Source organism: Mus pahari, chromosome 7, assembly GCF_900095145.1.
Source record: "Mus pahari chromosome 7, PAHARI_EIJ_v1.1, whole genome shotgun sequence".
Classification (NCBI taxonomy): Eukaryota; Metazoa; Chordata; class Mammalia; order Rodentia; family Muridae; genus Mus; species Mus pahari.
Window position 1 is genome coordinate 104,599,309 of NC_034596.1, and position 13,894 is coordinate 104,613,202.

General features: G+C 47.5%; 1 protein-coding gene across 1 annotated transcript in view; it reads left to right on the plus strand.

Moving 5' to 3' along the window:
• Window positions 1-13,894, plus strand: part of Dync1h1 (dynein cytoplasmic 1 heavy chain 1) — a 118,649-nt gene that overhangs the window by 14,825 nt on the left and 89,930 nt on the right. Inside the window, 15 exon segments of the mRNA XM_029540551.1 lie at window positions 813-1,084; window positions 1,171-1,398; window positions 2,260-3,336; window positions 3,823-4,002; window positions 4,949-5,098; window positions 6,083-6,229; window positions 9,158-9,298; window positions 10,051-10,227; window positions 10,355-10,465; window positions 10,546-10,665; window positions 11,477-11,716; window positions 12,591-12,746; window positions 12,884-12,997; window positions 13,324-13,434; window positions 13,569-13,778. Coding sequence (XP_029396411.1) covers window positions 813-1,084; window positions 1,171-1,398; window positions 2,260-3,336; window positions 3,823-4,002; window positions 4,949-5,098; window positions 6,083-6,229; window positions 9,158-9,298; window positions 10,051-10,227; window positions 10,355-10,465; window positions 10,546-10,665; window positions 11,477-11,716; window positions 12,591-12,746; window positions 12,884-12,997; window positions 13,324-13,434; window positions 13,569-13,778 — 3,434 coding nt within the window.

Here is a 13,894-nt window from a genome sequence, read left to right on the forward strand (position 1 = left end):
AGAGGAAGCAATAGACCAAAAACCAGTTTTTTCTGTGATTCCATGTTCATAATGACACATAAATTTAGCCATGAGTGAATGTTCTTAAAGCTGACAACACTGAAGTTTCTCTAAACTTATTAAAGTAAGCCATGTAGACAGTACTAAAAGCAAAATATAAAATATTAGCCCTGTGAAGGAAGCTACTTGGGAGATGGGCTTGTCACTAAGTTAGGATGCAGGAGAGTTGTTCATTTATTTTTAACATTTATAAATGTTTGCCTACATGTATGTACATGCACCATGTGTGTGCACAGTGCCAAACTGAGGCTAGAAGAAATTACTGAATTTTCTGGACCTGAAAAGTGATGATGGTTGTGAGCTGCCGTGTGGGCACTGGGAACCAAACCCAGGTCCTCTGCTTCCAGCAAGTTTTCTTTGCTGCTGATCTTTTTTCAGCCCAACTCTACTTCCCCATCCCACCACCCAGGCAGGATTTCTCTATGTAGACCTGGCTCTCTTAGAACTTGCACTGTAGACCAGGCTGGCCTTGAACTCACAGAACTCCACCTGTCTCTGCCTCCCAACTGCTGGGATTAAAGGCTTTTTATACCTCTATACCTGGCTTCAACTGCACCCCTTAAAAAAACAAACAAACAAAAAAAAAAACAAAACTGAGTCCATTAGAGATGTTGTTTGTTTGAAATACTGTGAATAATTTTTTCTATAAACTAAAATATTTTCAGAATCAAAGTGCATTTCAATAGTTAAGATCTAGTTTACTTGATTTTATTACTTGATGTGAAAACAGTTAACCCTCCTTGTCGACCTAGGTCTTAAGCAGGCGTTGGAAACGGTGAATGACTACAATCCTCTGATGAAAGACTTCCCTCTGAATGACTTGCTGTCTGCCACGGAGCTGGACAAGATAAGGCAGGCACTTGTTGCAATTTTCACACATCTCAGAAAGATCCGAAACACAAAGTACCCCATTCAGCGGGCTCTGCGTCTCGTGGAGGCAATTTCCAGAGACTTGAGTTCTCAGTTGCTCAAAGTCTTGGGCACTCGGAAGTTGATGCATGTAGCTTATGAAGAATTTGAAAAAGTAAGTTGTGGTCTTTAAAAGCCATCCTGAGTTAGTGAGATTACTGTGACTTAGTGAGTGACAAGCCATCTCCCAATTGTACCCAGGTCATGGTGGCTTGCTTCGAAGTCTTCCAGACATGGGATGATGAATATGAGAAGCTCCAAGTGCTACTGCGAGACATCGTCAAGAGGAAGAGGGAAGAGAACCTGAAGATGGTGTGGCGCATCAACCCCGCTCACAGGAAGCTTCAGGCCCGCCTCGACCAGATGAGGAAGTTCCGCCGCCAGCATGAGCAGCTGAGGGCTGTCATTGTCAGGGTCCTGAGGCCACAGGTGTGTTTGCCAGTAACAGACGCTCACAGCCCTGGTTTTGTTGCCTCTTTGTAATTCTTTGAAAGAACTGACGGCCTGGTACTCCATGTTTTTCCTTTAGTTTCCTCTTGTCACTTGTCATCCTTGATCCTGAGGCTGTTATGTTGTTAAAAGTATCTGAACACTCAGTGTGCTCTCCATGGGCACAGCTCAGAGCAGACGCCAGCCTTTAGATTGCAGTGTGTGATGTCAACAGAGTCCTTCAGTCATGTACCATAGTAAATTATGGGGTATTACTGTTTATCTCTAAGCTTTATTAAAATAATTCAGTGCTTCCTTTTTTCCTTGTATGCTTTTGGGGTAGGATATCTTGTTTTGTTCGATTCTGGGGAATGAATCCAAAGTCCTGTGTTTGCGAGGCAAGTGCTCTGCTGCTGAGCTATATCCTAGCCCTGTGTGTGGTCTCACTCTTGTTTTCTTTTTTTTTTTTTTTTTTTTTTTTTTGTTTTGTTTTTTTTCAAGACAGGGTTTCTCTGTGTAGCCCTGGCTTTCCTGGAACTCACTTTGTAGACCAGGCTGGCCTCCAACTCAGAAATCCGCCTTCCCCTGCCTCCCGAGTGCTGGGATTAAAGGCGTGCGCTACCACGCCCGGCCTCATTCCTGTTTTCATTCCCTCGTCACTTTCACTAGTTCTTTCCTTTAAAAAAAAATACAGTAAAGGCAGAAGTCTGCAGAGAGATCTTTATAGTGTTGCTCATGGCTGAATTGTGATGATAAAGTCCTGAAGGCCTAGAAGTCAGCATTGATGGAAGAATCCTGTGCTATGCCTGTGACATAAAAACCTCATTTGCAAATATTTTTGTTCCATATCTTTTGTTTTAGGTCACAGCAGTTGCACAACAGAACCAAGGAGAGGCACCTGAACCCCAAGACATGAAAGTGGCCGAGGTGCTCTTTGATGCTGCAGATGCCAACGCCATCGAGGAGGTGAACCTGGCCTATGAAAATGTCAAGGAAGTCGATGGGCTGGATGTTTCCAAAGAAGGGACGGAGGCCTGGGAGGCCGCGATGAAGAGATATGATGAGAGGATCGACCGTGTGGAGACCCGCATCACCGCCCGCCTCCGAGATCAGCTCGGCACGGCCAAGAACGCCAATGAGATGTTCAGGATTTTCTCCAGGTTCAATGCACTGTTCGTCCGCCCACACATCCGAGGGGCCATTCGTGAATACCAGACCCAGCTGATCCAACGTGTAAAAGATGACATCGAATCTCTGCACGACAAGTTCAAGGTTCAGTACCCGCAAAGCCAAGCTTGTAAAATGAGTCATGTCCGTGACTTGCCCCCTGTGTCAGGGTCTATCATCTGGGCTAAACAGATTGACAGACAGCTCACTGCCTACATGAAGCGAGTGGAGGATGTCCTGGGCAAAGGCTGGGAGAACCACGTGGAAGGGCAGAAGCTGAAGCAGGATGGAGACAGCTTCCGAATGAAGCTCAATACCCAGGAGATCTTCGATGACTGGGCAAGGAAGGTTCAGCAACGCAACCTTGGTGTCTCGGGACGCATCTTCACCATTGAGAGTGCTCGCGTGCGGGGTCGCACTGGGAATGTCCTCAAGCTAAAGGTGAACTTTCTTCCAGAGATCATAACACTCTCCAAAGAAGTCCGGAACCTCAAGTGGCTTGGCTTCCGAGTGCCACTTGCAATTGTGAACAAGGCTCACCAGGCCAACCAGCTCTACCCATTTGCCATCTCACTGATTGAAAGTGTCCGGACTTACGAGCGCACCTGTGAGAAGGTGGAGGAACGCAATACCATTTCACTGCTAGTGGCCGGCCTGAAGAAGGAGGTCCAGGCCTTAATCGCAGAAGGCATCGCGTTGGTGTGGGAGTCCTACAAACTCGACCCCTATGTGCAGCGCCTGGCAGAGACGGTTTTCAACTTCCAAGAGAAGGTGAGTTAGTTGACTTACCTTCAGTGTTTATGGTTGAATTAGTCGCTAAGTCAGGGGGGACACTAGTTCTCCACAGCCGCCTGTGAGATTGAAGCTAAGACCTGGAGCTGCAGGAGGAAAGAAGCTTTCTGGTTGTTGACTAATGGCATGGGGCTTTGGGAATGCTGCCATGTGACCCCCTGAGAAACCTGGATAGAGGACATGGGAGGCAGATAGGCATGCGATGCAGCTAGAGGGAGAAGTGTCTCCAGACCTGTATTGGGAGTGCTTGTTCCCACAGGCAGGGCAGAGGGAAGAAAGTTGCTGATGGTGTTCCCAGCCCTTCCTTTTCCTCTGTGGGCCACGCAGGGGAAGTAGCACCCTCACTCCATCCAGCACCTAGGGCCGGCTGTTGATGGGGGGCTTCTCTACGCTAAGCAGAGTTCGTCATGAAAGGGACATGAACAAGCCACAGAATGTTTTCATGCTAAATGCACTCTCCTCTAGGTGGACGACCTACTGATTATTGAGGAAAAAATAGACCTAGAAGTCCGTTCCTTGGAAACCTGCATGTATGATCACAAGACGTTCTCTGAAATCTTGAACAGAGTGCAGAAAGCAGTGGATGACCTAAACTTGCATTCCTACTCCAATCTGCCCATCTGGGTCAACAAGCTGGACATGGAGGTGTGTATGGCTGAGTTGGCAAGTCACTGGTTTCTGCTGTTCCTGTGGGCGTGGGCCCTGTTAGGTACGGCCTTCAGTTTGTCTGGAAAGTGGTTTCCCTAGATACTTACTTGGCTGGCCCAGTTCCTCCTGAATCCCTCAGCTGATGCCCCGCAGCTGGTGCAGAGGAGAGTTCCTCCTTTTCCTGGATACTTGACAACTTCCTATTGATCTTTCCGCTTGTTCTTGTGATTTAAGGTTTGTTTTGTTTATTTTCCTTTTTGATGGCGATGATGGTGCCATGGTGGAATCTAGGGTCTAGTATGGATCCATTCTTCAGTCCTAGCCCTCCAGGCACCTCGTCTGACAACTGCCCCTCCACACCTAAAACTGTTGAAGGACATGTCACTAGAGAGGCCTAGGTAGGAAGGAACGTTATCAGCCTGCAGGAGCAGTGCTTCTCCCTCGGCCCTCGGCACATCCCTAGGGAGTTACCTGGCATAGGGTGTACTGGTGTCGAAGACATGCGGAATGCAGAGGTCCTGTCTGTCACCTCAAGGAGCGTAGCTTAGGTCTACACCCAGTGGAAGAGAAGGCTTTCTTCCACTTGGAGAAGAAAAATGTCTTCATCTCCAAGCTGCGGTGTTCCTAGTTTCACCTCTAGAGCTAACTTCAAGCTCCACAAAACATCACTTGAAGTGAATTTTACATCATAAGGAACAGCTACCAACAGCTTACCCGCATCTGCAATATGCAGTATGGTATTAAGTCTCCTTGTCACTTAAGAGTTGACAGTGCACAAGTCGCACAGGCGCAGGACACAGCTCTGCTGCTGCTGCACCTGTCACACAGAGGTAGATGTCACACAGAGGTAGATACTGACCGGCACACCTGCCACCTTCGCATTCTGTACTTTGTGAGCCAACCTTCATAAGGCAGCCGCTCAGTGACCCCGCTTTCTCTGTAGATTGAAAGGATACTAGGTGTCCGCCTGCAAGCTGGCCTTCGAGCTTGGACCCAGGTTCTTCTTGGACAAGCTGAAGATAAAGCAGAAGTCGACATGGATACAGATGCTCCACAAGTTAGTCATAAGCCTGGTGGAGAGCCCAAAATCAAAGTGAGTATCTCCCATGGCACTCACCTGGGTATAGCAAAACAAGTTCCTCCCCTTTGAACTGTCTGTGGAAGCTGAGACAAGAGGATCACAAGCTCAAGGCCAGCTTAACCTAAGTAGTGAGATCTGCTTTTAAAAAGGTGCCAGACAGGGTAAGCTCTGGGGTGAGACTGGGTGTTAGAGGATTGGCTTAGAATGCAGGAGGCCTAGACTAGATCCCTGGCACTCGGGCTGGCACTGGGTACGAGTGCCTGTGAAGAAGTCAAGGGCATTTCACATCTGCCCTTTCTCCAGAAAACTTATGAGAAATATAGAGGCTCACACGTCAGTCTGCAAAGCATCTGAGCAGAGCAGACAATGCCACAGGCTGGGATAGGTTGAGGAGACTTGAGTGCAGGGGGAGGTGGGCCATCCAGTGTCAGCAAAGTTGCTGAAGTGCCTGGTGCTTTCTTTGCACATCTTCTGTCAACTCAAAATGGTTTCGTACAGGAGGCCATAACCACCTCAAAGTCTGTTTAGGAAGTGTACCCTGTGGGAACTCTTACTTGCCTGGTGTCTATGCGGTGAACTATTTTGAGACAGGGTTTCTCTGTCTAGCCTTGGCTGTCCTGGAACTCACTCTGTAGACCAGGCTGGCCTCTGCCTCCCGAGTGCTAAGATTAAATGTGTGCTCCACCACCACCTCTGCTTCGGTGATTCTATTTTTCAGGCCTCCAGCTAGTTTTATTGAGCATGTGGCTTTCCATGAGTACCCACTGTACATTCTGACCCAAGCACCAGGGCACCTGGAGCAGATGAAGTGATGCTTGCGCCTCAGCCTCTTGTGATCATAGAGGGACAGATGTGAAATAGCTCAGGAGTGCATCTGATAGTGACAGACTTGGGGCTTCTACCTAGAGAGGTCATAATTTAGACCAAGAAGGTTATAAAGAGTTTAAATTTTATTGAACTATGTTACTCAGTAAAAACAAAGCCTTTCTTTTACAGAATGTTGTCCATGAGCTAAGAATAACGAATCAGGTCATCTATCTGAATCCACCCATTGAAGAATGCAGGTACAAGCTATACCAGGAGATGTTCGCTTGGAAGATGATCGTGCTGTCCCTGCCCAGGATCCAGAGCCAGAGGTACCAGGTAAGCTTCCGGGGCCTCCAAGCACAGGCCCTCTGACTAGGTCTTACTCTGACGCCACTTCTCAAGATGAGTCATTTAATGAGCCCTGCACGTGTCTTTTTCTGCTCGGGGGTTCCCAGGTTGCCTGCTCTAAGGGAAAGCTTTGCATTTGCAGCCTCCCTCGTTTCTTTCAAAGTTTCCTCCATCATCATCTTTGGTCTCTTGGAACTCCCCGTGTAGTCTGCCTCAGACTCCTAGAGATTCTCTGCCATTGCCTTCTGAGCACTTGTGTTAAAGGTGCCTGTCACTGTGCCTGGCATGTGAGCTTTGATAATTTCAGTTCCTACTCCATTGCTGTGTTGTCTGATTTTGGATATAGGATCTCCCTGTGTAGTCCCACCTGACCTCAGCCTCAGCTTCCTGAGCTCCTGCCTGCAGCCTGATTTATCAGCACATAGCTGCTCTTAACTTAATTTGTAGATCCCCACTTACAAGTTTAAGGCAAATCCTGGATTCTAGTCTTCCTGGTACCCTTCTAGAGTCAAAGGAAAACCTGAAAGGCCATTTAATCCATAATGTTGGCTGATGTCACTTTTAAGTAGGATCAGTGGCTTCAAATAAAAAAGATTCCATAACACTGCCATGCAGACTGTCCTAGAATTTAGTAATTCTGCTAGAAACATGCCTTTTCAAATCAAAGAATAAAATAAATTTAGTTTTCTTTTACATGTCTGAATGTTTGCCTGAATGTATACCTGTTCATCAGGTGTGAGCCTATTTCTATGTAGGCCAGAAAAAATAGTTGGATTCCCTAGGTGCTGAGAGCTGAACCTGGGTCCTCTGGAAGAGCAGCCAGTACTCAGGACCACTAGGCCATCTCTGCAGCCCCCAAACACACCTTTTTTTCCTTGTGACTTTGAACATAAATAGCACTCTTCAAGGGTTTTATTTGTGGTGTGCTTGTGCACACAACTCTTCCACATCTCTCACAGTGAGAAAGTGGAGCTCAAAGCACACCTGCAGGTTAGGTACCTCTCTTCACTTTGTAAGTTCCTTCTGGGAATTGAACTCAAGACGACAGGCGTGGTGGCAAATGCCTGCCGAGCCATCTTCTAGTCCCTGTAGTATCAAAACCAAACTGAATTTTGGTCTCTGCCCCAAGCATCTGTAGTCTTTGGGTCCTCTTCGTTTAGTTCTGAGTAAAGACTTTGCATTGTCTTGTCCCTCTCCAAACTGGACGGATGATAGCTGCCCTGGTTGTGGGCACCAGTGCTGTTGACCCAGTTCTGCTCTGACACAGCCATCTCCACACCCACGCGTGCAGCCTGCCCTTATCTGACCCAGGCCTGGCGCTTGAGCTGCTGCTTCCCATCTCCTGTCCCAGAGCCAGGACTTGGTGCTGTGCTTGCTCCCGTGGCTTCCTCTCCTGTCCTTCTTTCCACCCAACCCAGAAGTCATGTGTCACCCTGATTTCTGTCATTGCTGTCTTTAAAGTTCATCCTGGTCTGTTGTCTTTAAAAAAAAAAAAAAAAAATCAACGCTCAATTTACTAAATGAATACCCAGGAGCCAGACACTGTGGTGAAACCCTGCAAGCTTAGAGAGGCAGAGAAGCACCCAGCTGACCTTCCTGTCCACTGCTGTCCCAGAAGGAAAAAGCCCCTTCTCCATCTCCTCTGTATTTAATGCCCTTCAGCTCAGTCCCCCTCCTTGCTACTTCCTTCTACTCACTCCCTGTCAGCTGGTTGCTTGCCACCTCGCCTCTTGACCTGTCACTGACTGTATCTAATCCTGTTTACAGAGAGCTCTTAGGATGAAGTGTGCGCTCGGGCTGAGCCGAACCATAGCAAAGCCTTTCGTGTTCACAATGTGGTCAGATGCCCTGCAGCATCGGGCATTTCTGTTCTCCTTCGGTTACTGTTCCCACTGTCCCCCAGAAGCCACCACTGCCTTGGCTTCCTGGTGTTGCCTCCTGCTGTTCTCTCTGCCCCTATAGTCAGTCTTCATTATGGGGTAACTGCCTCTGTGGGTCCTCTAACAGCCTGCCATCTCGCTGTAGTCTGGCTGCTCAGTGGGCCTTTCTGACCTGCTTCCCCTCCTGGCTCTGCTCGGGCCTCTCTGCACTCTTGCTGGCCCTCAGCACTGCAGACTGATTTTGCTCCCTGGGCTTTTGCATGAGGCGTTCTCTGCTCACAGTCCCAGAGAGCAAATATCCCTTCCACCCTTTCCAATCTTTGTTCACGTACCACCTACTGGTAAGGCCTTTTATGGTTTTCTGTTGAGGGTATAACCAGTGATAGGCGTGTAGCTCAGTGGTAGATTTTCTAACATACCCAAGGTCCTCCGTTCAATCCCCTCTGCTATAAACAGTTAGAGTACAGCCAGTCCCTGTCCTTCTCCTGTACTCCCTCCCTCTTTCCTACTCGTTCTGTGTAGCCTTCCATCCCATATGACAATGTCCTTTGTCTCTCGTCTGTAGACTGTGACTTCGAATGAGTGGAGTGCCTGCTTCTTGTATTAGATGGGGCCTAGCTGTAGAAGGTGCTCAGGCTTGAGGTGAAGGGCGGGTTCCTTGTGGTCTTCGGCTTTTCTTACCTTGTACCAGTTTGTGGTTATTCTCCAGTTCCCTTTATTGGTTTAATGAGTTAAATATAATCTGGTCCTTGTTACTTATGGCTAAGGAAAATATTAATGCCTTTTATTTATTTATTTATTTTATTTTTTTGGTTTTTCGAGACAGGGTTTCTCTGTATAGCCTTGGTTGTCCTAGAACTCACTTTGTAGACCAGGCTGGCTTTGAACTCAGAAATCCGCCTGCCTCTGCCTCCCGAGTGCTGGAACTATTAATGCTTTTTGATGGTGACATTTTAGTCATTTTAGTAAGTAAAAGGCGACTGAGATTAGCCCTGTGTGCACAGTTGAACAGTCATGTCCCGCTCTGGTTGGTCAGGTGGGAGTGCATTACGAGTTGACCGAGGAAGAGAAGTTCTATCGGAATGCACTAACAAGGATGCCCGACGGCCCTGTCGCCCTGGAAGAGTCCTACTCTGCGGTCATGGGCATAGTGACTGAAGTTGAGCAGTATGTTAAGGTAAGACACCCTGATTCCATCCAATGCCATGGCCATGCTATCGCTATCCTAGACATGAATGAAGAGTATGAGAAGGGGTCGGGGTGTAGCTCAGTGCTCAGTGGGTTTAATTGCCAGCACCACCAAAAGAGAGTGAAAGAAAGAAAGAATACTAGGAAGCTAAAGGGTCCTGATAGGTAATAAGGCTCAACGGGCAATGTTTGCTTTATTTATTTGCATATCTATTTATCCACCTGCTGTTTGTTTATGTTGGGACAAGGTCTTATTCCTTATTCTAGCCCTACCTGGCCTGTAGTTACTTGCTTTGTAAACCAGGCTGACCAGAACCTGTAATTCTTTTGTCTCCTGAGACCTGTGGATTATACGTGTGTGTCGCCACACCTGAGTCTATGTAGCTTACTATTACTATGTAGCTTTGGCTGGACTGGAACTGTGTAGACCAGATTTGCTTTGAACTCACAGAGATCCACCTGTGTCTGCCTCACAGTGCTAGGATTAAGGTGTGTTCCACCACACCCAGCAATATTTGTTTATTTTAAGCCAAAGAATGAATAGTAGGATAAATCTTGTGTTGTCTTAACTATGGTTTTCAAGAAAAGTAAAATTTTCCTTTTTGCTATATAGATTCCAAGACTTTGAAGTGAGGTTCTCTAGTGGTGTGGAAACATGACTGGACTGTTGGCATAGTGGGTACTAGCATATTAATAGTCTATAGAACTGCAAACTAGAATTGAGCTGTGTTTTGCTTGCAGGTTTGGCTTCAGTACCAGTGTTTGTGGGATATGCAGGCAGAAAATATTTACAACAGGCTAGGGGAAGATCTCAACAAGTGGCAAGCTCTCCTGGTCCAGATAAGGAAAGCCAGAGGAACCTTCGACAATGCGGAAACCAAGAAAGAGTTTGGACCGGTGGTGATAGATTATGGCAAGGTGAGCTTGACTTCTTGTCATAAGGCACCAGGCATCGGTAAGAGCAGTATTGGTGTTTGGCTCTGGGTTGGAGCTTGGACACTCCAGGAAAGAGCTGATGGCATCCTCCTGTCCCCCTTTCCTGCAGGTCCAGTCCAAGGTGAACTTGAAGTACGACTCCTGGCATAAGGAGGTTCTCAGCAAGTTTGGGCAGATGCTGGGCTCAAACATGACAGAATTCCACTCCCAGATCTCAAAGGTGAGAAGACTGGATGCTGCCCAGGAGCTGGGCTGCTGGTCAAGCCTGGCACCACGGTAAACCAACCCTCTCTCCGACAGTCTCGCCAAGAGCTGGAGCAACACTCGGTTGACACAGCCAGTACCTCTGACGCGGTGACCTTCATCACCTATGTACAGTCTCTGAAACGGAAGATCAAGCAGTTTGAGAAGCAAGTTGAAGTGAGTTCTCACATGGGGCTCTTGATAAGCTCTTAATAGCTTGTGTTCTGATGGAACAGAGGGACTCAACGACACCTGAAGGAACGTTTCTTACAGAGCGGTCATCAGCTGCCATAGCCACTTGTGTGTCTAGTGTCATTAGAATGCACTGTGGAGTCCTGCTGTGGTGGCAACATGTCTGACCCCAGCACTTGGGAGGCTTGGGCAGGGGAGTTGTTAATTTGAGGCCAGATTGTTTTCATAGCAAGATCTTGTCACATCTCTGGTAGGGAGCAGAGATCTGACTTGAGTGGGTACAAGTGCCTGCTGTCGAGCCTGATGACCTGAGTCTTCCCTAGAACCATGTGGTAAAGGAGAGAACTGACTTGTGTTGTCCTCTGCCTTCCACAGACATACTATACACATGCATACTGTGACACAGTAAGCAAATGTAGCATTGTGGGAGTATAGGAGTCTACACTTGAAGAGCTCTGTGTGTGACTGTTAAACAGAGTTAGGGTTGAGAGTCACTGTCTCTTAAATCTGTTACTGTAACGATCTGAGGGTTCCCGTTATAATTCAGGATAAAGAGATGAAGCACAGTGCAGGGAATTCTCTATGCCCAGCTTGTGTTGGTAGAGAACCTGCCAGGCCACTCCAGATGCACAGGGCCCTCCAACCACAACACTCGTGAGGTAGACGATTGTAGAAGGCAGGTGCTTTGATCTGGGTGTTCTTCTGTCCCAGGAGTCCTGCTTCTTGTTGGGCTGTTGGCAGTAGTTTCTCCTATTGTTATAGGAAAAAACAAAATGTATCCTTTTAACTTTCAAAGCTCTACCGCAATGGCCAGCGTCTGCTAGAAAAACAAAGGTTCCAGTTCCCTCCTTCTTGGCTTTACATTGACAACATCGAGGGTGAGTGGGGGGCCTTCAATGACATCATGCGTCGGAAGGACTCTGCCATTCAGCAACAGGTGGCAAACCTGCAAATGAAGATCGTACAGGAGGACAGAGCTGTGGAAAGCCGGACCACCGATCTGTTGACAGACTGGGAGAAGACCAAACCTGTCACAGTGAGTGTCACTTAATCCTGCCAGCCAGCAGCACAGCGTGGCTTCTTTTTGACAGACTCCGGAGACCACACTGAGGCATAGCTTTTCAGTACGGAAGACATGTCTGCCCTCCAGTAACTGAAAGGCCGCGTGGTAGCCAGTCACTTAGGCTAAGGCAGGAGGGTTGCTTGGGTATGTGAGTGTAAGGCAGCATAGCAAGCTATCACCAAAATAACAGTGAGGAGCTGGGAACAGAACCGGTAGGGACCTTACCCGGTGTGTGGGTGCCCTGATATGTGTAGACAGTAAATGTGAAGGAGGTGGTTTTAAATATCTGTTTGTTTCTTTATGTCTGTGTACCATGTGCATAGAGTGCCTCTGGAGGCCACAAGAGGGCGTCAGATCCCTTAGAACTAGAGTCAGACAGTTGGGAGCTGCCATTTTGGTGCTAGGACTCGAATCACTGAGCTATTGCTCCAATCCCTAGGAAGTGTTTTTAAATGAATCAAAATCAGTTTTACTTGGGTTGGGGTGACAGCTCAGAGGTTAAGTGCACTGGCTGCTCTTTTAGAGAACCAGGGCTCAATTCCGAGAGCTCACTGCTGTGTCTAACTCCAGTCCTAGGGGCTCATACACCCTATATACATGTAGGCGAAACACCAGTGCATATGAAATAAGAATAATAAAAAAAATAGTTTTATTATTTTTAAGGTGTTCTTGGGCATACTCAGGTTAGTATTTCATTTCCCTGAGCACAGCTTACGCTTCCCAAGGCAGCTGCTAGCCATGCTGCTAGGCATGGTCTCTGCTTTGTCACCACCGGCTCCTGTCCCTCTGAGCCCCAGTGCTCCCTCCCCTGAGACAGTCCTGCCACTCTGTGCTCTGGCTGTTTCAGGGCAATCTGCGTCCTGAGGAGGCTCTTCAGGCCCTCACCATATATGAAGGGAAGTTCGGCCGGCTGAAGGATGACAGAGAGAAATGTGCAAAGGCTAAGGAAGCATTGGAACTCACAGACACAGGCCTCCTCAGTGGCAGTGAAGAACGTGTACAGGTATGGACCCGTGAGGGGAAAGTCGGGAGAACTTGTTCTACCAGACCCTGCCAAATGCAAAGGTAGTTTTTCTCTTGTTTCTAATGCCTGGGCTGTTTTCATTTTCCGGGTTAACTGCCTTGTCTTCTCCATCCCAGGTGGCCTTGGAGGAGTTACAAGACCTCAAAGGTGTGTGGTCAGAGCTTTCTAAGGTCTGGGAACAAATTGATCAAATGAAGGAGCAGCCGTGGGTCTCTGTTCAGCCTCGGAAGGTATCTACTGAAGTGGATGTCTGTGATTCTGTCTGTGTGTTAGCAGTCACAGAGAGGACTTGGCAAGTTCCCAAGCTGTCACTTGTACCCTGTGTGTTGTTGCTGTTGTTTATAGAAACTGACAGTTTGTTTTAGAGCCCTCCAGAAGTTGTAGCTCAGTAGGTAGAGTGCTGGGTGATGGAGGCAGGTGGGCTTGTGTAACTTCAAGGCTAGCCTTGGATAAATTCATGACTGTGTCTTAGAAGAAAAAGTAAAAAACAGCGTATGGGGTGTGTGTGGAATGTGTGTCTGTGTATGTGACTCCGTTCTCCTGTGTTTCCTGACAGCTTCGACAAAACCTAGACGGCCTTTTGAATCAACTGAAGAACTTCCCTGCAAGGCTTCGACAGTATGCTTCCTATGAGTTTGTTCAGAGGCTGCTGAAAGGCTACATGAAGGTAGGGACACGTGGGTGTTGGATGTCTTCAAAAGGCACCTGCTCAAATAAATAAATAAATAAATAAATAGATAAATAAATAAATAGAACAAAGAAAAAAAAGGCACCTGCTCATGTAACCCTGTCCCTGAACAGATAAACATGTTGGTAATTGAATTGAAATCAGAAGCACTTAAAGACCGGCACTGGAAACAGCTGATGAAGAGGCTTCATGTTAATTGGGTGGTTTCTGAGCTGACCCTGGGCCAGATCTGGGATGTGGACCTTCAGAAAAACGAAGCTGTTGTCAAGGATGTGCTGCTAGTGGCACAAGGGGAGATGGCTTTGGAAGAATTCTTGAAGCAGGCAAGTGACGGGAGAGGGCATCAGGCTGTTGTATAGATCTGATCGTGGAAAAGGAAGCTTGATCATCTACAGTCATCTCTGCCCCTAATGTTTGCTGCCCCTACAAATGTTTGAGT